The sequence below is a fragment of the Hemiscyllium ocellatum genome, chromosome 5 (genome assembly GCF_020745735.1).
Source record: "Hemiscyllium ocellatum isolate sHemOce1 chromosome 5, sHemOce1.pat.X.cur, whole genome shotgun sequence".
Classification (NCBI taxonomy): Eukaryota; Metazoa; Chordata; class Chondrichthyes; order Orectolobiformes; family Hemiscylliidae; genus Hemiscyllium; species Hemiscyllium ocellatum.
This window is the reverse complement of record NC_083405.1, coordinates 38,468,033-38,489,761: the sequence shown is the minus strand read 5'-3', so window position 1 is coordinate 38,489,761 and position 21,729 is coordinate 38,468,033. Positions and strand designations below refer to the sequence as shown.

The 21,729-nt window shown below is 39.2% G+C and overlaps 1 protein-coding gene across 2 annotated transcripts in view; it reads right to left on the bottom strand.

Moving 5' to 3' along the window:
* Positions 1–21,729, bottom strand: part of fam133b (family with sequence similarity 133 member B) — a 44,026-nt gene that overhangs the window by 4,765 nt on the left and 17,532 nt on the right. For both annotated transcript variants that reach the window (XM_060825398.1, XM_060825399.1), the window contains exons 3-10: positions 18,184–18,262; positions 17,119–17,193; positions 14,486–14,515; positions 14,278–14,346; positions 8,816–8,914; positions 8,678–8,731; positions 8,072–8,146; positions 439–486 (exon numbers count right to left, since the gene is read on the bottom strand). In XM_060825398.1, the coding sequence (XP_060681381.1) occupies positions 439–486; positions 8,072–8,146; positions 8,678–8,731; positions 8,816–8,914; positions 14,278–14,346; positions 14,486–14,515; positions 17,119–17,193; positions 18,184–18,262 (529 nt within the window). The remainder of the gene's footprint in view (positions 1–438; positions 487–8,071; positions 8,147–8,677; positions 8,732–8,815; positions 8,915–14,277; positions 14,347–14,485; positions 14,516–17,118; positions 17,194–18,183; positions 18,263–21,729) is intronic.

The following is a 21,729-nucleotide window of genomic DNA, read 5'->3' as shown; positions in this document are numbered from 1 at the left end:
AGCTTTGTTTTGTTGTTTATGTCAAGATCTTTCTAGCAGTCGCTGTGAAAATGTCTATGATTCAGCAAGGTAACTAATGTAAAATTTATGATCTATCAAGTCAAGTTTCACTCCAGGATCTGAATTGTCCAGCAGGACATTTGTGCTTTACCTTAATAGCACCACAGTAAGAGTTCAGGCATGTTCAACTGCCAAGTCATTATAAGAAATAACTATATTCTGTGGGAAATGTAATCATACTCATGAGGTGTTTGAACGCAACCGTGCTTTATTCCTGTTCTTGGCGTCGCCATAAATACATTTGCATGGGGGGGGGGGGGGGGGTGGGGGGGCGGGGAGGGGAGGAAGACAGCTATCATGAGCAATAAATCAAAGGTTTGTAATAAGGAGTAATTTGCACTGTCAAATTTATTGCCTTATAAGACTTTTAGCACTTACTGCAGTTTTCTCTCTCTCTTCATTATTTTTCTTTTTCCTTGACTGTACCTTGAAAACAAATCGTTGATTAATGAAATACAGTGGACAACCAATAAGAAATATAAACATGAAATCTGCACACTTCAAATGCAGGTGCTATTACCTCCCACAGCCTTAAAGCTTTAATTTTTAAAATTACTGACATACCTTGAATCATTTTTCGACTTCACATTTACTATAGCTATGGTTTAGACACCGGATAGTAAACAGGGACAAGGAATAGGATGTTGTGAAGTTCAGTGCCATTTGGGTGATTCTTCTTTTTAAAAGGATGTTTGTGCTTTTACATCAACTTTTAAAGGACAAAAAAATTTTGCTAGGATTGAAATTACAGTCCCGTCTGCCAGAAGATAAAATTCCGTTTTTCTATGAATACTAGACTTGTAGTTTACTCTGTGCATTCAAGCTTTTGTTTAGAGATGAAAACGAAAGTGTGCAGCTCCAGTTTCCATTTACTCCTACACATGGCACTTAAGGCACGTTTTTCATTGTTTGGGCTGATATTCCTCTTTCCAGTTATCACAATGACTTAGCATTGACCTTTATGACCTGTGAGATCTTGCTGTATGCACTATGATTGACATGCTTGCCAATGTACCAGACCTATATTATTTCTGTTGAAAATGAATTATTTGTATGGAAAGCTTTGGCATATTTCTGAAAAGACTGAGGCTTTTTTGACTGGAGGATAGGAGGTTGAAGGATAACCTTGAGATTGTTAAAATCATGAGGGGCATCAATAAGGTGAATGACAAGGATTTGTTTTCCCCCCTAGAGTGGGGAGTTCCAAACTAGGAACCATATTTTTAAGGTGAGAGAAGAAAGATTTTAAAAGGACATGAAGGGCAATGGTTTTATACAGAGTAGTTAGTGTTGTGGAATAAACTGCCAGAGAAAATGATGAATGCAGGTACAGTTCCAATAAAAGACATTCGGATAAGTTCATGAACAGGAAAGGTTTGGAAGGATATGGGCCAGGCATTGTCAGGTGGGACTAGTTTAGTTTTGGAATATGGATGGTATGGTCTAGTTGGACCAAAGGGTTTGTTTCCATGCTGTATGACTGTCTCACAAATATTGAGTGTACAATGTCATCTTCCACTCCTTGTGTAGTTAGTGGTCTGTCCATCTGCTAAACATGCTCATTATCAAGTAACTTGAAAAAAGCAATCATCTTCAATCACAAGTCTGTGTATCTCTTGTATGAATCTTTGAAGCTAGGCCTGTGACTACTGGTGTGCCACAAGGATCGGTGCTGGGTCCACTGCTTTTTGTCATTTATATAAATGATTTGGATGTGAACATAGGAGGTATAGTTAGTAAGTTTGCAGATGACACCAAATTGGTGGTGTAGTGGGCAGCAAAAAAAGGGTACCTCAGATTACATCAGGTACTCTGATCAGATGGGTCAATGGGCTGAGGAGTGGCAGAAGGAGTTTAATTGATATAAATGAGAGGTATTGCATTTTTGGAAAAGCAAATCAGAGCAGGACTTATACACTTATTGGCAAGGTCCTGGGGAGTGTTGCTTGGAGTGCAGATTCATAATTCCTTGAAAGTAGAGTCACAGGTAGATAGGATAGTGAAGAAGGCTTTTCTTTATTGGTCAGGGCATTGAGTATTGGTGTTGGGAGGTCATGTTGCGGCTGTACAGGACACTGGTTAGGCTACTTTTGGAATATTGCGTGCAATTCCTGTCTCCTTCCTATCGGAAGGATATGAAACTTGAAAGGGTTCAGAAAAAAGATTTCCAAGGATGTTGCCAGGGTTTGAGGATTTGAGGTATGGGGAGAGGTTGAATAGGCTGGGGCTATTTTCCCAGAGGAACAGAGGCTGAGGGGTGAACTTAGAGGTTTATAAAATCATGAGGGACATGGAAAGGATAAACAGACAAGGTCCTTTCCCTGGGATGGGGGAAGTCGAGAACTGGAGGACACTGGTTTAGGGTAAGAGGGGAAGATATAAAAGGGATCTAAGAGGCAACATTTTCACACAGATGGTGGTGCTTGTATGGAATGAACTCCCAGACAAAGTGGTGGAGACTGGTACAATTACAACCTTTAAAAGCTGGGTATATGAATAGGAAGGGTTTAAGAGGGATTTGGGCCAAGTGCTGGTAGATTGGACTAGATTTGGTTGAGATAACTGGTCGGCATGGACGGGTTGGACTGAAGTGTCTGTATCCATGCTGTACATCTCCATGACTATTCCTATTATTTTTCTGTGTCACAGGTTGGTCTATTTACCAAAGTGTCATCAACTTCTGGGTCATGGATTGATTTGGTCTTAACAAGTCCAAACAAGTCTTTGGTCTCTGGGTGTCAACCTGAAGGCTTCAGGCTTTTGATTTATTATAAATAATTAGTACCTTGGTAGCTTTTAAGCTTGTAAATATGCAATTGAATGCAATACATGTAAATATCAAAATATGAAACATCTTATCCTAGTGCACATTTTGCAACACAATATCATGAAAAGACTTTCTAAAAAAAGGTCTGAAAGAAATGAGATCAACAGCACACTACACACAGCAGGATATGTAATAAAATAAGTTTTAAAGTCAGATATCAAACGCAAGTATAAATACATCAACAGTAATCAAAGTGTATCACAGCAAGTAATCATGCTAGGGAAAAAAAGCCTTGGTTCACATCGACGAATGCAAGCTTGTTTGTTTACTCCTTTTGCCCTTAATTATATGACTTTGATTTTTCTTTGTCCTCAAATCAGAAATATCCAGTTCTGGACATTTCACAAATACATCTGAGATATAGAAGTAAATGGTCACAAACTGCAAAGTGGTTTTGCTTCAGCTTTGAACTGAATTAACAGCTTGAAGGGTTCTTCAACAGCCCAGAAATCTAGGGTAGATTAGTCCTGCCATCTTGCATTCCTCCTCTTGATGGGAGCCAACGTACCTCTTTACAAATAGTAAAAAAACCAAACCACCTCCTGCAAGTCAAGAACATTTATCCCAGAGTTTCCTGACACAGGTATTTACTTCTCCCCAGCTCTCCACAACGCTGGAACAATCCTATCCCTGTATTTGGTACTCCCAGATCCCTGGCTCATTTTGCTCAAGGGAACCCCTTGTGGGGAACATTGAACTCTGCTTAACAATTTTAGGTCTACTATTAAAGACGGATTTCTTTTTTCCTGAGTTAATCTGCAGAATTCTTATCCCCAGAAATCAATGGAGGCTGAGTCATTGAATAAATTCAATGCTGAATTAGTTGGATGTTTGGTTGACAGAGCAGTCAAGAGTTATGGGACATGCACAGGAATGAGGAGTTGAGAAGAGTCTGACTTGAAATCTACGAAAATGCCCAAGAAGCAATTTACTCTGAATGACTGTCAGTCAACTGCAAGATCCAGTATTAAATGGTCACCCAGGAAGCTTCTCTCAGTAACTGTGAATTTAAAAAAAATATTAAAAGTGAAACTGATCAGTTCGAGCGATCACAAGCTCAACTGCTGCCTCTTCCCCAATCAAAATTTGTGGGTGATACCTGGAGAAGTAAACCCCCCAGAGGGACAAGATCCTCAAAATGCATTATTTACTTTCTGTTCCCATCAAGACTCTAGATCAAACAAAAAGTTAACGTTCTATATGTTTGAAGTTGCCTCGATGCATATGCACTAATTACAGTTAACCACTGTAATAAGACTCAGGACACTAACTTTTTAAGACCTCTTCAGTCTTTGGTCATGCTCATCCCGAACTGGGCATGCAATTATCAATCCTTCATAGACATTGCATAAAATTTTGGAATTTCATTTTTAACATTATGGGACTTTTACTGTTGCAGGAATTAAAGCAGTTCGGAAAGACAATCTGTCAATAGGTTAGAGCAATGGAGAAGAAAAATTAAATGTAGTCATAACGCAAGCATAAATCTCACTACATCCCCTACCAACAAATACAAGTAATTAAACAGATTATGATACGAGATCTACAAATTGATGAGTAAAAAAAACTGGTAAAGCAGGGTGCACTTGAGAGTTACAGATCCCTATGAATGGATAAAAGTTGGTACTAAAGTCAGCATAGGTTGGTGGAAAGCAGAGCCAGCTGACAGCATTTGATAGAAATGAATAGTTTAAATTATGATGTTTTACAAACCTACTGAAATAGTCCAGAGCATGTTTGTTCAAATTAAGAGAAACAGAACTGGGGACCAAGACTAAGGGTGCAACACAACATTTAATGTCAATCTCCTCAGTTCAGCTTTTTTACTTTGAATTAATCAAAATTAAAAAGTGTGACAAGTTTAAAGAAAAACACTAAACTCAAGGTCAAAAATTTCAATAAAGGATCAGCTGTCCACTATAGGTCAGAGGATTAATGCATTGCTTAACTTTGTGTGTTGTACTTTTGCTCGTTTCTTTTTAATTTCTCTGGTTTCTTTAAATTTTTTTTGGGAACTGATGTAATCTGATTTACGAACGAGGTCACTGAGGTTGATAGCATTTCTTTAAAGAGGTAAATGTGAGGCAAGATGTGGGCTAAAGTGCTTGTTCTATTTGTATAGTTCAACCTAGTTCAGGATGGTGCTATACTGCTCTGTAGGCTTTTGTATTAGAGCTACGGATATTTGTGTCTTTGCTGAACGGCATGTGACAAAATGCTGCAGCTGTTAAAGCCATTTCCTCTTTATTGGCTGCCGCTCTTTTTGCTTTGAAAACATTTGTATATTTTGTCCTGCCCATCTTGCTACTTGTTGGCCAAAGCATATTTGACTTCATATATTAACTTTTTGTCTTCTCATCTGGTTCTTTGTTTAATCTCCATTTTCACCGTGCTATTCAAAGCTGTTTCCTCCCCGGCAAGTTTTTTTGTTTTAATGAAGAGAGAAGTCAGAGCTAATCTGGGGAGGCCTTAACTGTAGGATCTCTTGTTTCAATGCCACATCGGATCACTCGTTTCTCAATGTTAAGCTAAAAGGAGGCAACAGAATGACTGTGGGCAACAGAAAGTCTGGGAGATGGAAGGCTCTCATTACAGTTGTGGGGTCTGAAGCATTAGTAGGTGAAGTTACAGAAAGGAAAGCTTCCCTCTCCCCACCTATTCTTGGAAAATGGGTGATAATATCAAACCTGTGTTTATGCTCCAGCCGCAAAAAAAGCGAGAAAACTGCTGGAGGTGGTGGGTTGGTTGGAGGTTGGTTAGAGGGACATATGAAGTAGTGGATGAGGATGTCAGAAGACACTAGCAATCAATCATGTACTGTAGGACTTAAGTCATACTGTGACTGGAAAACTTTCTTTCAAGATGAGAAAAATTTGTTTCAACAACGTTATCACTGCTTGATAAATTTTCTGTGCTAGCCCACAAATGAGCAGACTTACTGAATTCATCTCCATAATTTGTCAGGCAAGGTGAAACACAGACAGCTGGTGGTTGCTAGTTCAGTGCCAGGACTATAATCTTATTATACTCTTGTTCAAATAATGACCCAGTATAAATAGAAGAATTTTAATATTCCACACATAATTATGTTTAATAATAATTAACTTCTGAATAGCCTCTCACGTCAACGTAAAATTGTTACTGTCTTTGAACTCAAAAACAGGACCTGCTGTTTCTAATTCTGGCATGCTGAGATTGTCCACTCAAGTGCATTGTATGCATGCAAATTAATAAATGATTTCCGATAACCGTTTTTCTGAGTTTCCTTGGGCAGAATAAAAAAAGCAGGGATGGAAGAAGTAAATTTTGAAGTTTGTTAGGATACATTGCTGAAATGTCTTTAGTTTAAAATTATTCAGGAGAAAATACTGTTTTCTTCTTCTCAGATCTATTTTTAAAATTGTAAGAGATTTGCTACACACAAGCAAACGTTGTAATTGAGCATCTGCATGTGCAACATATAATACCAGAGTGTTAAAACTAGAACATTACCTCAATTGAACTTGTCAGCTTTGCCAACTCTATTTTTTCACTCACAGGATGTGGGTGTCATTGGCTAGCCATCGATAATTGCCCAGAGGCAAAAGAAAAACTGATCAAATTCATAAAATGCAAAACTGGTTCAGTGTAATTTGGAGTGAAAAGATTGCATGTTCATAAGCAAAGCATATAGGAAGTCGATTAGTTTAGTTGGCTAATACGTGATACTAAAGCATGGGTTGAATTCCTGTACTGACTGAGATTACTATGAATGTTCCTCCACTGTAATCCTTCACCTTGCCTGGGCAAGGTGACCCTCAGCTTAAACCACTACCTGCCACTTCTCTCATGACAGCGCTGGCCTCTGGTCCGACGACAACTTTGCTTATTAAATATTGACAATTTTAAAAATCCCAAAATAGATAAAGGAAACCAACAGACATAAATATTTTCTGGAAGAGATATTTTGTTGGAAAGGTTTATTAATAATATTAGAAAAAGTATTGAATGGAGTTAACAGAGAGCACAGCCAGGAATGTCAAAAATGGTGAAGACTACCTCAGTAATCAAGAGGAACAAGAAAAAGCTATTTGTGAACTCAGCTGAATGTTTCTTATGCTACCCGAGGAATCTCTCAATTTTCCACAATGTAGTATACTGCAGTGTTAATTTCTTTGTGTTTACTGCTGTCATAGCTCATTATCCATTTGTACCCAATTGGTGACCTTGCTCTAAAGGAAACTAGAAGTAAACTTACCCAGTAGCTTTTGCACTATTCTGATTCAAGAGGAGGTGGTGCCATGATGAAGTTACCAGAGAACCTCAGCAATATTGATGAAATCTATATAGAACTCATCACATAGGAAAAATAAAGTGTGCACATCAGATTAGTTGAATATGCTATACACGTGATAGTGGAGCACTGTCTTGGTGCTGCATTAGAAATTCAACTGAAATTATGGTCCTGGATTGGGGCTTGAAAATATAAATTTCTTACTCAGACTGCAAAAGATAGTAGAAATGAACCATATCTTTATCATTCAGATGGAAAATTTTTAAATGTTATTTAGATGCACCAGAAAAATTAGTATCCCAAATAAGTCAAACCAATGTTCAATAAATAGCAACAAGTCAGAGAGTCATGAAGATGTACAGCATGGAAACAAACCCTTTGGTCCAACTTGTCCGTGCTGACTAGATATCCCAACCTAATCTAGTACCACCTACCAACACCTGGCCCATATCCCTCCAAACCCTTCCTATTCGGTCCATACACATGCCACGTTCTGTGAAAAAGTTACCCCATAGGTCTCTTTTATATTTTTTCCCTCTTATCCTAAACCTAAGCCCTCTAGTTCTGGACTCTCCCATCCCAGGGAAAAGACCTTGTCTATTTACCCTATCTGTACCCCTCATGATTTTATAAACCTGTAAGTTCACCCCTCAGCCTATCATGCTCCAGGGAAAACAGCCCCAGCCTATTTAACATCTTCCTTTTGCTCAAATCCTCTAGCAAATCTTATATAGCATAATCAGCATCCAGATACACTCTCGCATGTCAACAACCTTGTAATTAAGATGCTTTATTAATTGTTAAACAGAATCTCTCTCAGTTAGAGAAAAAAAACAATTACAAATAAAATGCTGTTATACTTTGGGTGAAAACAATGATTAGCCATGTGAATAAAACACCTCTCTACAAACCTTATTTTCTTCAGCTGAGTCAGATTTTTCCTCTGAGGACCTTCTCTGTGCATGATCACGCTTCTTCTTCTTATCCTAATTGAATGGGGAATTTAAAAATACAATGAACCCATGTTGTTTAGTCAGCTGCTTGGCAATAAACATTAAGTAATACTTGGAGGCACGTGCTAAGTTCTGTTAAAGTTCACTTTCAGAGCTGCTTTGTTCCCACCCCTAAACTGCTGATAACTTTTGGTTGCTTAATGTTGACTTCTAACATTGCTGTAAATGTTCATATGAAAGAATTATTGGAATGCTGAGGGACAAGGTTGAGAACTGGAATGACATCTTTAGCAGCTGTATTTGGAATGTAGATCCTGACCTGACGCCATGTCAATATAAATTGCAATTTAAAACAAAAAGAGAAGCAGCTGAGTGATTTTATTTTCATCCCATCCATTTTAATGAATATACAATCTAAGGCTCTCAAAGTCTATATACAGAGATGTGATTATGATGTCAGAGTTCTTGGCTTGGGAGTCATAAGCTGTTTCAATGGATAGTCTATGCAACACAAAGTCTAATCAGGCAAATTTTCATTTGTGTTACAATTGAACGATTACTCACCTGTTCTTTTTCAGATTCTTCTTTGATCTTTCTCTTTTTATTTTTTGTACTTTCCTTAAAACAAATATACCAATGCTTTTAAATTAATTTTAATAAACTGATGTTTACTAAAATAAAGCATATGGTTAATTGCTCTACCTTAGTACTCATGTCACAATCAACTTGAGAATCATCTGAGGATTTTCTCACAGTACTGTGCTTTCTCTTGCGTTTCTTCTTAACGTGTTTCTTTTCATCCTGTAATACACATTAATTTCTGTGTTTTAATAACAGATCCATTTATTTTAAAATATTTACTTGTACTGATAATTGCACTATGCAAATTATCTACACTAGCGTTGATCCAAAAGCTTTAGTTATAGCTCGAACATGAGCTAATTGCACAAAATTGTTAAATTAAAATCCAAAAAAATAGTATAAATGGACACATAATAAACTATATTGCAGTTCTAAGTCAATAATGCTCTGTTATTTTATTTCAAAAGCTATTTGGAAATTAGGTCTGACCATTTATAAAAATCATTATCTATTTTGTTCTGAAAATGATCCATGTAATGGACTGAAGTTTCCCTGAAAACAGTTTGGTTACGACATCAGAAAAAAAAATCTCTTCAGTGTCTCTTAACAGTCAAATTCAATACTGAGATTTTCACAGAAATATTAATTCAAATAATTTTTATTAAGATTTTAAAAAATAAGGAATGTGTTCAAGGTTCAGCTAAGTGTTCAGCTGATGGAAATTTGCTCTTCACACCATAACCCCTCATGAAGCATTTGGTTCTTTCCCAGATATCTATTTTGGAACTGCACTTCATCAGTTTATCTGTATCAATTATACAAAGTATAAAGCAGCTTCAGTAGTAAACAGCAGTTTTTGTTTTAAATAGAAGAAACCGTAAGCACTGAAATTCACACTGCTTGTAACTAGATCTTTGTCAATTTCATTCCAACCACAGAAAAATGTATATAATTCATTATTAAGATCACTTGATCCCATGGTAAACAAAAATCACTGACTCAACAGCGAAACAGAACAAGAACTCGCTAAAGATGGAATTACTACTGCAAACAGCAGTTCAGAAACTGATAACCATATGCATGCATTGCAACAACACTAAACTTTGAAAAGTTGAGTATTGTAAATACAAGATTCAAACCAACTCCAAAACTATGTCTTTTAAAAATCATTTGTGGGATGTGGATTCACAACTGGGTCAATATTTATTGCCCTTTCCTAGTTCCCTTTGAAAAGTGATGGTGAACTGCCTTATGAACTGGAGTCCATTTGTTATAGATGGATCCACAGTGCTGTTAGGGAGGGAGGATTTTGACCAAGTGACACTGTAGGAATGACTATACATTTTCAAATCAGGGTGGGAGTGGCATTTAGGGTACCTTTGGTGGTGGTGTTTCCATGCATCTGCTGCCCTTATTCTTCCTGATGAGAGGGGTCCTGGTTATCCAAGGTACTGTCTAAGGAGCCTTAGCGAATTCTGCAATACATCTTGTAGAAGGTACACACAGCTGCTACTGGGTGAGGTGTTGAGGGTGTAAATTCTTGTGGCTATGGTACCAATTAAGCTGATCGCCCTATCCTGGATGGTGTCAAGCTTGGAGTGTGGCTGGAGCTGCAATCACCTAGGTGAGTGGATAATATTTAATCACACTTCTGATTTGTGCGCTGCAGATGGGGGACAGGCTTTGGGGAGTCAGGAGGGATTATTCACTGTAGGATTTCAAACCATTTGTAGTCATTGCATTTATATGGCTAGACCAGTTTAATTTCTGGCTAATTGTAACACTCAGGATATTGATAGTGAGATATTCAGTGATGGCAAGATGTTGAATATCAAAGGGCGATGATTAGATTCTCTCTTAAGATGGTCATTGACTGGGTGTAATGTAGCAAAATACTGCTTCAGTGTCTGAGCAGTCACTGAATGATGCTGATCATTGTGCAATCGTAGTGAACACCCCCCAATTCAGATCTTCTGAAGCAGCTTAACATGTTTCAGCTTAAGACTATCCTTGAGGAACCCCTGCAGAGTTGGCCTGGAGCGGAGATAGAGTCACAGATCTGTATGATATGGGAACAGACCTTTTGGTTCAACTCATCCATGCCAACCAGATATCCTAACCTAATCTAGTCCCATTTGCCAGCATTTCGCCAATATCCTTCTAAACCCTTCTTATTTGTACACCCATCCAGATGCCTTTCAAATGTTACAATTGTACCAGCCACTGCCACCTCCTCTGATAGCACAATTCATACATGCACCACCTTCTGCATGAAAACGTTGCCCCTGAGGTCCCTTTTAAATCTTTCTCCTCTCACCTTAAACCTATACCCTCTAGTTTTGGACTCTCCCACTGTGAGCAAAAGACCTTAGCTATTCAACCTATCCATGCCCCTCATGATTTTATAAACTTCAATAAGGTCATCCCTCAGACTCTGATGCTCCAGAGAAAACAGTCCCAGCCTATTCAGCCTTTCCTAATAGCTCAAATCCTCTAATTCTGGCAAAATCCTTGTAAACCTTTTCTGAACTCTTTCAAGTTTCACAACATCTTTCCGATAGGAAGGAGACCAGAACTGCACGCAATATTTCAAAAGTGGCCAATCCAATGTCGTGTATAGCCGTAACATGCCCTCCCAACTCCTATACTAATGCATTAACCAGTAAAGGAAAGCATATCAAACGCCTTCTTCACTATCTTGTCTACCTGGGACTCCACCTTCAAGTAACTATGAACCTGCACTCCAAGGTCTCTTTGTTCAGTTACACTCCCCAGGACCTTACTATTAAGTGTATAAGTCCTGCTCTGATTTAATTTTCCAAAGTGCAACACCTCATTAAGGCCACTCCTCTGCCCTTTGGCCTATCTGATCAAGGTCCCGTTGTGTTCCGAGGTAGCCTTCTTTGCTGTCCACGACATCTCCAGTTTTGGTGTCATCTACAAACTTACTAATTATATCTCTGATGTTCATATCCAAATCATTTATATAAAATGACAAAAAGCAGTCGACGCACTGCTGAGTCATAAGCCTCCAGTCTGATTCCCATTGACTGTAGCTTTGCTAGAGTTCCTTAATTTCACACACAGTCTGATGCAGCCTTGATGTCCAGGTCAACCACTACCACCACCCCACCCCACCCGAAAATCAGCTCTTTTGTCCACGTTTGAACCAAAGCTGTAATGAGGCCAGTAGCCGAATGGCCTGGCAGAGCCCAAACGGAACATCAGGGAGCAGGGGCTGTTCAGTAGCACTGTTGATGACACCTTCCATCACTTTACTGACGACTAAGAGGAGGCTGATGGCTGTTTGGATTTATCCTGCTTTTTTGTGCATAGAACATGCGTGGATAAATTGCTACGTTGTTGGGAGATGTCCATGTTGTACTTGTACTGGAACAGCTTGGCTGGGAGCTCTGCAAATTCTGGATCTCACACCTTCAGCACCACTGATGTGTTCAGCTACACCATCCTTGAAGATGGAGACATTAGTGGAGCTTTCTCCCCCAGTTTTTTAATGGCTCACCACCATTCACAAATGCATGTGGCCTGACTGCAAAGCTTAAATCTGATTGGTTCTTTGTGGAATTAAGTTGCCCTGTTTATTTCTTGCTGCCAATGCAGTTTGTCACATGAATAGTCCTATTTCATAGTTTCATGAAGGTGATAACTTCATTTTTAAGGTATGTCTAATGCTATTCCTGGCATGCCTTTCTGAACTCTTCATTGAGGGAGTGCTGGTCCCTTGGCTTGATTGTGATAACAGAGTGGTAGATATGCTGGGCCTTAAGGTTGCACAGTGTTGGATACAATTCTGCTGTTGTCGATGGCCAACAGGGCTTTGTGAATGCCCAGTTCTGAGCTGTTAGATTTGAGATTTCAAAATGGCCAAGCACCAGCAAGTGTCAAGTAAAAATGTGGAATTGTTGCATCTAGACCTGGCAGAACATGAATTCCACTGCTTCTTACTCATTATTAATTAAATCTGAAGCAAAACAATAATCAAATTAACTCTGCCAGGGAGTTTCACATTACTTCATTCCAGGCTTAGGTATTCAAATCTGGATTCAGGCTGCATTCAACACAACCATGGTGCAGAACCCTATTGCATCACCCTATTAGTGAATGCAGCAGGATAAATTCAAAGTTTAAGCTAAGACTAGAATAACTTATCAAAAAATCCCTTAAATATAATTGTTATGATGAGTTATTTCCATAAAAGTTATCTTGCAGAGATCAAAAATTGAATGAAAAAGGTAGTGGTGCTGTAATTTAATAAAATAAAACTGTAAGGGTCAATTAATTATTGTTCAAAACACTGCAATGGGAATAAAATTTAAACTAAACCACTCAATTAATTTTATATTCAATCCCCTAAACATTAAATTTCTATTATCTCTAAAGTGTTTTTAAAATGGTTAGCACATAAATACAACTGCTATTTGTGGAGGATTAAAACAGCTGTGCTGTTTAAGATGGAATATTTACCCAATTTTATTCAGAAAACAACTATACACTAAAAATTTGAGCCTGATATCTTTTTAAATGAAAAGGCATCAGGTACTGAGTCTTCCATGATACTCACTGGAATGTAGTATAGTGGTAATCATGATAATAGGCTCAAAAGTTGGTGGCAACCCAACCTGGCAGATTTTGGAACCTCTAAATACTTTTTCTGGCTGTGCAACTAATTAGCAGCTCTCAGGGCCCCTAGCCCCTAGAAAACACAAGACCCTGTATTAAAGAGCTATCAGTAAGCAGCCAAATAGAGGACCAACAGCTCAGCAGCGCAACAATGAACGGTGGTTACTATTGGTACTGCACATAACAGAGTGGATGATATGGGAGTAGGCCACCCAATCTAGTGCGATTAGCAAAGCCAGAAAATATTATGAGGGGTATAAAGATTGCAAAGGATGAAGGGGCAGTGGAGCATTGTCACAAGGGTGTCATAATGTAGACGAAAGAATGACCCATTAAGAGGGACACTCCCTGCCCCTCCTTTGAAGCCTAAAGTCAGACTATCAATGGCTCACTAAATGTTTCCCTAAAAGTAAAATATCAGCTGCGATGTGAAGAGTTCTTTCATTTGATTGGACTCTGGCCAGGAAGGCTGTTCTCCACCTTTCCTGTTATTCGTAAAATAGCATGATAGCGTGAAGGCATAATCATTATACATGTCCACTCTTCTGTTCTATTATCATCCTCCATTTCTACCAAACTATCTTTGGGTGGCTGATAAAACACAGCCTTGGTTCCTGAAGTGATATCAAGTGCAGATAGCTTTCCTATGCTTTTAAGGATACCTTTACAGTTAACAGAAAAACTATTTATATCAGCTCACTGCAGGATGTTTGGAAACTACACCACAGCCAAAGTAGTTCCAGAGTTTTAGTCCTATTTTCGTGTCTCCTCCAAAAAAAATACAAATGCAATTCCCAACTCAAAATTCAACAAAACAACCTGGGCACATGCAAGTTTAAAACAAAAGAGTTCAGCAAAACCAAATAGAATTATCTCAAGTGTTCTTATTAAATTTTAGGCTTCAATTTAGTGAACGTGTTGTGGCAGATTCATATACTCACCTTACTGTCAGTGTCCGAAGAGCTGCTGGAAGAATCAGAGCTTGATGATGAGGAGGAAGATGAAGACGGCTTGACCAAACACAACAAAAGTACAGCTTGAGAGATTTATCATCCATTTGTTGTAACTTAGCAATTAAAAGCAAACTGAAATGAATTAAATCAAAATGATAAGAATTTGAAGAAAAACTTTCTTTGAAAATTTGCTCACCCTACTTTTCTTCTTTTCTTTTCGTTTTTTCTAAGTAGGAATAACAACAAAGAATTATCGATTGTGGTCTAAAAGATTACCTGTATTAAAGGACTGTACACTCATTTCTTATTTAAACAAAAATGAAAATTCAGCAAGGAACAGAAGCACAGGTCTATGCTTCTGCATGTCATGCCTAATTCACTGCACAATAACCCAGCAGCATCCTGTTTATTCCCGGGATGGAAGAAATGCCTATGATCCAAGATTAAATTGATTGGAGTTCAGAAGAACAAGTTATGATCTCATACAAGGAGGATGGGTGTAATTCTCTCCATCAATGAGGTGGCAAGGGAAAACAATTGTGAGTTGGCCGAGGTGAGATACTTGTCCCATTTCTTGTGACATCTTCAATTGAGTTTTGGGTGAGAAAGTCCATTGGGAATTTCCTTGACTAATCACCAATTAAAGTCCTTAAGTGGTTAACTGTGGCTACTTTACAGGTTTCAGATCACCACCTCTCCAATTACCTACCTGCAAGGCTGTGGGATTGGGCAACTGCCCAACATCCATGCCTCTGGCTGGGAGGAAGGGTGGTCTCAAAGTTTCCCTGCCATCAATCCCCTTTCCCCATAAATCCTGCCCCACAAGTAAAAACACACTACGTTTTTTTGCTACTGGATCTACAAAAAATGTCTTGGAACCCAGAAGCTACTGACCTTTGATTCATTTGCAGCTTCTGGTGACCTGGTGTACCAGGATCAAGGTCTGCAATATGCCGAGAAAGTTGTGTGTACTCTGCCCGTCAGCACGAAATGGGCTGATTGGTGCCCGATAAATTGAGTTACTGCAACAGTGGAGGTGGTTTGTTAGTCACCAAACATATCTGTCCCCATACTCGCTCAGAGAAAATGGAAAAGTGCACCTGATGCTTCCTTTGGCTTGGTGTGGTGGGGCTGGGTAAGGTGTTCGAGAAGTAAGGGATACAGAATAAAGCGACTAAGAAAAGAAGTCATTTCTTTACTTAGACAATGGTGAATCTTGGAAGTCCTCTGCCCTAAAGGATTACGAAGATTCAGTCACTGAGTACCTTCAAGACTGAGTTTGATAGTTATCTACATTAGAAAAAGAATCAAAGAATATGGAAATGGTGCTGAAAGAGGGGAAAGTTTAAAGGAGATGTGTAAAGCAAGTTTTCTTTTAAACACAGATGGTGTTAGGTGCCTGGAACGCACTGCCAGGGGAGTTGGTAGAAGCAGAAGTGTCAGTAAAGTTTATCATAGAATCCCTACAGGACATTTGGCCCAGGAAGTCCATACCAACCCTATGAAGAGTAATCCACCCAGTCCCATTCCCCATTACTCTATGTTTACCCCTAAACTGATGTACCTAACCTACACATCCCTGAACACTATGGGCAATTTAGCATGGCCTGCACATCTTTGGATAGTGGGAGGAAACTAGAGCACCCAAAGGAAACCCGCACAGACATGGGGAGAATGTGCAAACTCCACACAATCGAACCCAGATCCCTGGCACTGTGAGGCAGCAGTCTAACTAGAGCTACCGTGCCACCTTCAGCAGAATTTGGACAGACACATCAGTAGGTAGAGAATAGAGGGATACAGACACATCCAGGTGACGGGATTATCTTAGAATAAGCATCGTGGTGGGCACAGACATGGTGTGTTTAAAGGCTTGCTCATGTGCTGTCCTGTTCTATGACAAATAAGCACTCGAACTCCTCATTAACATCTGGGGACTTGTGCAAAAGTTGGACAGCTATCCCACACACTATTCATGATATAGCTAGATCATCACACTCAATCATTTCTATCAACCAGTATACGAGCTAACAAGTGGCAAATAACTCTCTCTGCTTGATATTCAACGACATTACCATCACCGAATCCTCACCACAAGAATTCTGGGAGGTACATAATTTACTAGAAACGTAACTGAGCCAGCCATATACAGAGGAACCTCCATTATTTGGCATTCGATCCAAGTCTGGATCTTGGATTATCCAAGATCGCAAGGACACAATGCTTGGTTAAACTGTTATGCGGCATTTGATTATCCGATGGAAATACTCCCCGCCCATGTCCTTTGGATAATCAAGGTTCCTCTGTAAATACTGCTGCTGCAACAGGATCTCAGAGGGAAATACTCACCTTCTAACTCACCGACATTTGTCCACCAAAGACTAATTGAAGGGTGTGGTGGAATACTCCCCACGTGCCTGGATGTATGTAGCTGCAGCAACACTCAAAGTTCAACACCATTCAAGACAAAATAGCTTGCTGAGTTTGCACCCCAACCACCACCCTAAGTGTTGGCTTGCACTGATGCATAGTGGCAACAGTGTGTACCATCAGAGTGCATTGCATTAACTCAACATGACCCCTCCAACAGCACCTTCCAAACTTTCTTATGCAGAAGCTCTTTCTTCACACTCTTAGTTTAGTCCTTCCTTTTGGATGGTTGGTAATAAGCAAAGATGGCATTTAGGAATTTAATTGAGATTGTAGAGATTCATTTTCATTAGAACCTTGCAGAAGACAGAATTTAATTCTCAGCTTTGAATGCAAGCATAAAGCATAATGACTAAGCCCACCCATTATTCAGAATTTACAGATTTAAGTAAGCTTTACCTCTCTCTTTTTAGATGAACTTTCACTTCCACCAAGCTTCTTTTCTCTGTTTTTATCAAGCTCTCGCCTCCATTTCTAAAGATAGTAAAACAAATAATTAGGTCAAAAAATTAGACAACTGTTACATTCTATTAAAATATAAACTATTATTCAGAACTACTATATTACCAACAATTTTAATAGATCTGACAGTATTTGCATTACCTACCTATTGCACTGACATCACTGTCAAGACTTTATTTTAGATTTACGGTATTGAAAGTGTGGGCACCTGCTGCAACTATTTGAACACAAATAGCGTAAATTTTTCAAACAAGATATTTTAGTTGTAAATCATTGAGGTCTGTGTTCTTATATTTTTATTATCTTATTGAAACAGTATGCATGGTGATGAAAATCACGCAAAGTTGAATTTCTCATAATAATGGAGCAATACATTAAGGCAGAAATTGTACACGTTAATGCCTGCTTTTGAAGTGATTAGAGCTCACTAATTTAAAAAGCAAATCAGTTGACAGCTTCTAGTGACTCCAAACGTGGAACTTAAGAAGCTGATGTTAGAGCTACCTGCTGCTCCTGAAGCTTCATTTTAACCATATCTTGCTGAGGGACTGGGCACTGAACATAATATTGAATGAGACTAAAGTAAAAGGTCCTTACACGACACATCTATTACATTAGTGATAAAAATTAGGATTTATCTTTTCTAGAAGTCAAGTTTTTTTTAAATTGTGTGGACAAACTTAATTTCTGATAAACAATTTTTCTGGCATTGAAAACTAACAAACATTCAACTACCACCAAACAAAATCTAAGCAACATGTTGAAGCTACTTAGGAGAAATGTACTGCATCACCAAGAATCATTCTTACTCTATACAATACATTTGATCTATTCAGAATAATAAATTCTCTACAACATTACTTGTCAGGGAAAGTAAAACTTGTGATAATCTGAAATTCGAAAAAGTGAACGCATTTAAAATTTTGCAAACAAAACTGCTTAATTATCAACAGGCTATTTGATGGTATTTTTCATAAAGTCATGCTATAAAGTGTAACAAACCTCATTCATTTTCTCTTCAAAATCTGCAAGAGCTTTTGAACCTTTCTTTTTTTTCTCAAGCTGCTCTTTTAATTCTTCCCTGGAAGGATACAAAACAGATACTTTCAAAAGCAATGCCAACAAATATTTATATTAAATAATGAGAATCAGAGCACTCTCTTAGATTTGACATCTTCTTTGAAAGCAGGCCACATTATGCACTAGTTTATGGACATCCAAATGGAGTACCAGAAGTACAACTATCCTAACTAAAGCACACAAACTCCAATTATTGCCACCCTAGGAATATGTTGGGTAGGTTTATAATTTGACTGCAGTAAACATGAAAATTGTTATACAATTTATTTTATCCAATTCTGCTGCAGCAATACATTTACTCAGTACTCGATAAAAGAGCACATCTGAATTAGGTATTTTCTACACAAATACCAGAGATTAACCAACAATTCAACCAACATGAATTAGACATAGACCCTTGAGTTTACTTTGCCATTTAATATGATTACAGTGGATCTGAATACTTTACATTCCCACCCACCCTGACAGCCTCTCATCCCTGTTTATCAAGAATTTAAGTTTGCCTTAGAAATGTTCAAAGATTCTTCTGTTACTGCGTTTTGAGCAAGTGTGTTCTAAAGACAGAGAGAAAAAAAATCATGTGTTAAATGGGCAACCCTTTAATTTAAAATAGTGATCCTAGCCTTAGGTTTTCCCACAAGAGGAAACATCTTTTCCAATCCACCCTATCATAGGACAGAAGATATAAAAGCTTGTATAGAATCAATAAAATGTGGAGCTGGAAAAAGCATAACAGGTCAAGCAGCAGAGGAGCAGGAGAGTCGACATTTTGGGCAAGACCTTTTAACAGGAGCCTGCTTAACCTGCTGTGCTTTTTCTAGCTCCACATTTTATCGACTGACTTTCCTGCATCTGCCGTCCTCAATATTTCCATAGAAGTTTGCATACACATACAAAGATTCAAGAACAGCTTCTTCCTCGCTGTTATTAGACTTTTGAATGAATCTCTTTAATGTTAATGTTGATACCTCTGCACCTTCTTGGCAGTTGTAACATTGTATCCTGCACTCTGTTCTGTTACCCTGGTGCACTTGCATGGTACGATCTGCCTGTAAAGCACAGAAGACCACTTTTCACTGTACCTCAATACACATTTCATTGGAGGCAGTTCTGTATAGGTAAATGAGGATAATTCCTGGTAATGGAGGGATTGTCTGATGAACAAAGGTGTGACTCTACTCACTGGAGTTTAGAAGATAGAAAGACAATTTTATTGAAACATGCAGGATTCTTAAGGTGCTTGACAGGGTCAATGCTGAGAGGATACGTCCTCTCATGGGAGTTTCTAGGACCAGAGGGCATAGTCTCAGAACGAAGAGGTGCCAATTTAAGACTGAGACAGAGTCACTGAGTCATACAGCACAGAAACAGACCCTTTAGTCCAATTCATGCATGCTGACCAAGTTTTCCAAAGTAAATGAAGCTTCTCTGATATAGACTCAGTGGGCTGAATGGCGTACTCCTGCTCATGCTCGTATTTCCAATTTTCCTAAGTGTTCAGACATAGAAAGACTGCTACTGAGCAAATCCAGCATTGAACTCATTAGAGGTCACTTACTTGTAATTCAAGGGAAATAATCTAAATTATATCTTCCCCACTACTCAAAATAAAACTAAGAGAAGGAAGGAACAGAAACAGGCTACAACAGTGGGTCTGCCAGGGTGGTCCTGTTTACGGATTTTGGCAAGGATGTCGAATCGGGCTGTGCGATTAGGGCATTGTGATGTGGGAAGCTGTAGAGGGGCCACCAAATCTCTTTCGACACCAGCACTTCCCCACCCTCTCACCATTCAAGAAACATTGCATATTTCAGATTTTTCTATTGAGAATGATATCCTCAGTATTATTCATATTACATTCCATCTACTATGTTCTTGTCTGGCCATTTAGCCTGTCCCAAATCACTTGAAGTCTCCTTGCACTCTCCTAATTTGCATTCCAACCTTGCTTTGCATCATCAGCAAAGTTGAAAATAATACATTTAGGAAACATATTACTTCACTGGAGACAGTTTAGTGAAGGTTTACACGGATAATGCTTGGTATGAAGAGATTGCCTTATGAACAAAGATTAGACAGGGTAGAACTCTACTCACTGGAGAGACGATCTCATTGAAACATACAGAATTAGATTATATTAGGCTAGATTCCCTACAGTATGGAATCAGGTCCTTCAGCTCCACAAATCTACATCGACCTCTGAAGAGTAACCCACCTAGACCCATTCCTCTACCCTATATTTGCCCCTTACTAATGCACTTAACACTTTGGGCAATTTAGCTAGGCAAATTCACCTGACCTGCACATCTTTGGACTGTGGGAGGAAACTGGAGCACCTGGAGGAAACCATGCAGATACGCGAGAATATGCAAACTCCACACACACAGTTGCCTGAGGCAGGAATCAAACCCGGGTCCCTGGCACTGTGAGGCAGCAGTACTAACCGCTGCACCACTATGCTGCCCATGAATTCTTAAGGGCTAGCGCTGAGAGGATGTTCCCCCTCATGGGAGTTTCTAGGACCAGAGATCATAGTCTCAGAATGAAGAGGTGCCAATTTAAGACTGAGAGGAAGTGCAATTTTATCTCTGAGGGCGGAGTATCTTTGGAACTCTTTACCTCAGAGAGCTGCAGAGGCAGAGTCCTTGTGTAAATCTGAAGCTAACAGATAGATTTTTGATCAAAAGGGAAATCAAGAGATATGAGGAAAGGGCTGGAAAGTGGATGCATGGAATGTCTGATAAACCATGATGCTTTTGAATGGCGGAGCTGGATGGAGGGGCCTAATGGCCTATTTCTGTACCCATTTCTTACAGTCTTTAGGGCGGCACGGTGGCACAGTGGTTAGCACTGCTGCCTCACAGCACCAGAGACCTGGGTTCAATTCCCGACTCAGGCGACTGACTGTGTGGAGTTTGCATGTTCTCCCCGTGTCTGCGTGGGTTTCCTCCGGGTGCTCCGGTTTCCTCCCACAGTCCAAAGATGTGCGGGTCAGGTGAATTGGCCATGCTAAATTGCCCGTAGTGTTAGGTAAGGGGCAAATGTAGGGGTATGGGTGGGTTGCGCTTCGGTGGGTCGGTGTGGACTTGTTGGGCCGAAGGGCCTGTTTCCACACTAAGTAATCTAATCTAACCACAAGTGCGCGCAGGTGCCCACATCCAAATCATTTCTATAGATTATGGAACAGCTGTGGCCAAGCACTAACCCTTGCACTAGTAACAGTCTACCACCCTAATAATGATCCATTTACTTCTACTCTCAATCCACCATATCTATACCCTCTCCCATCCCACACTCTCTAAATTTTGTTTACTAACCTCCTCTTTGGGACCTCATTGAGCGCCTTCTGAAATCCAGTGACATCAAAGGCATTGGTTCTCCTTTACCTAAGCTACAAGTAGCACCTTCAAGTGCAACAGGTTTGCCAAACATGACTTCTCTTCCGAAAATCCATAATGACTCTCCCTA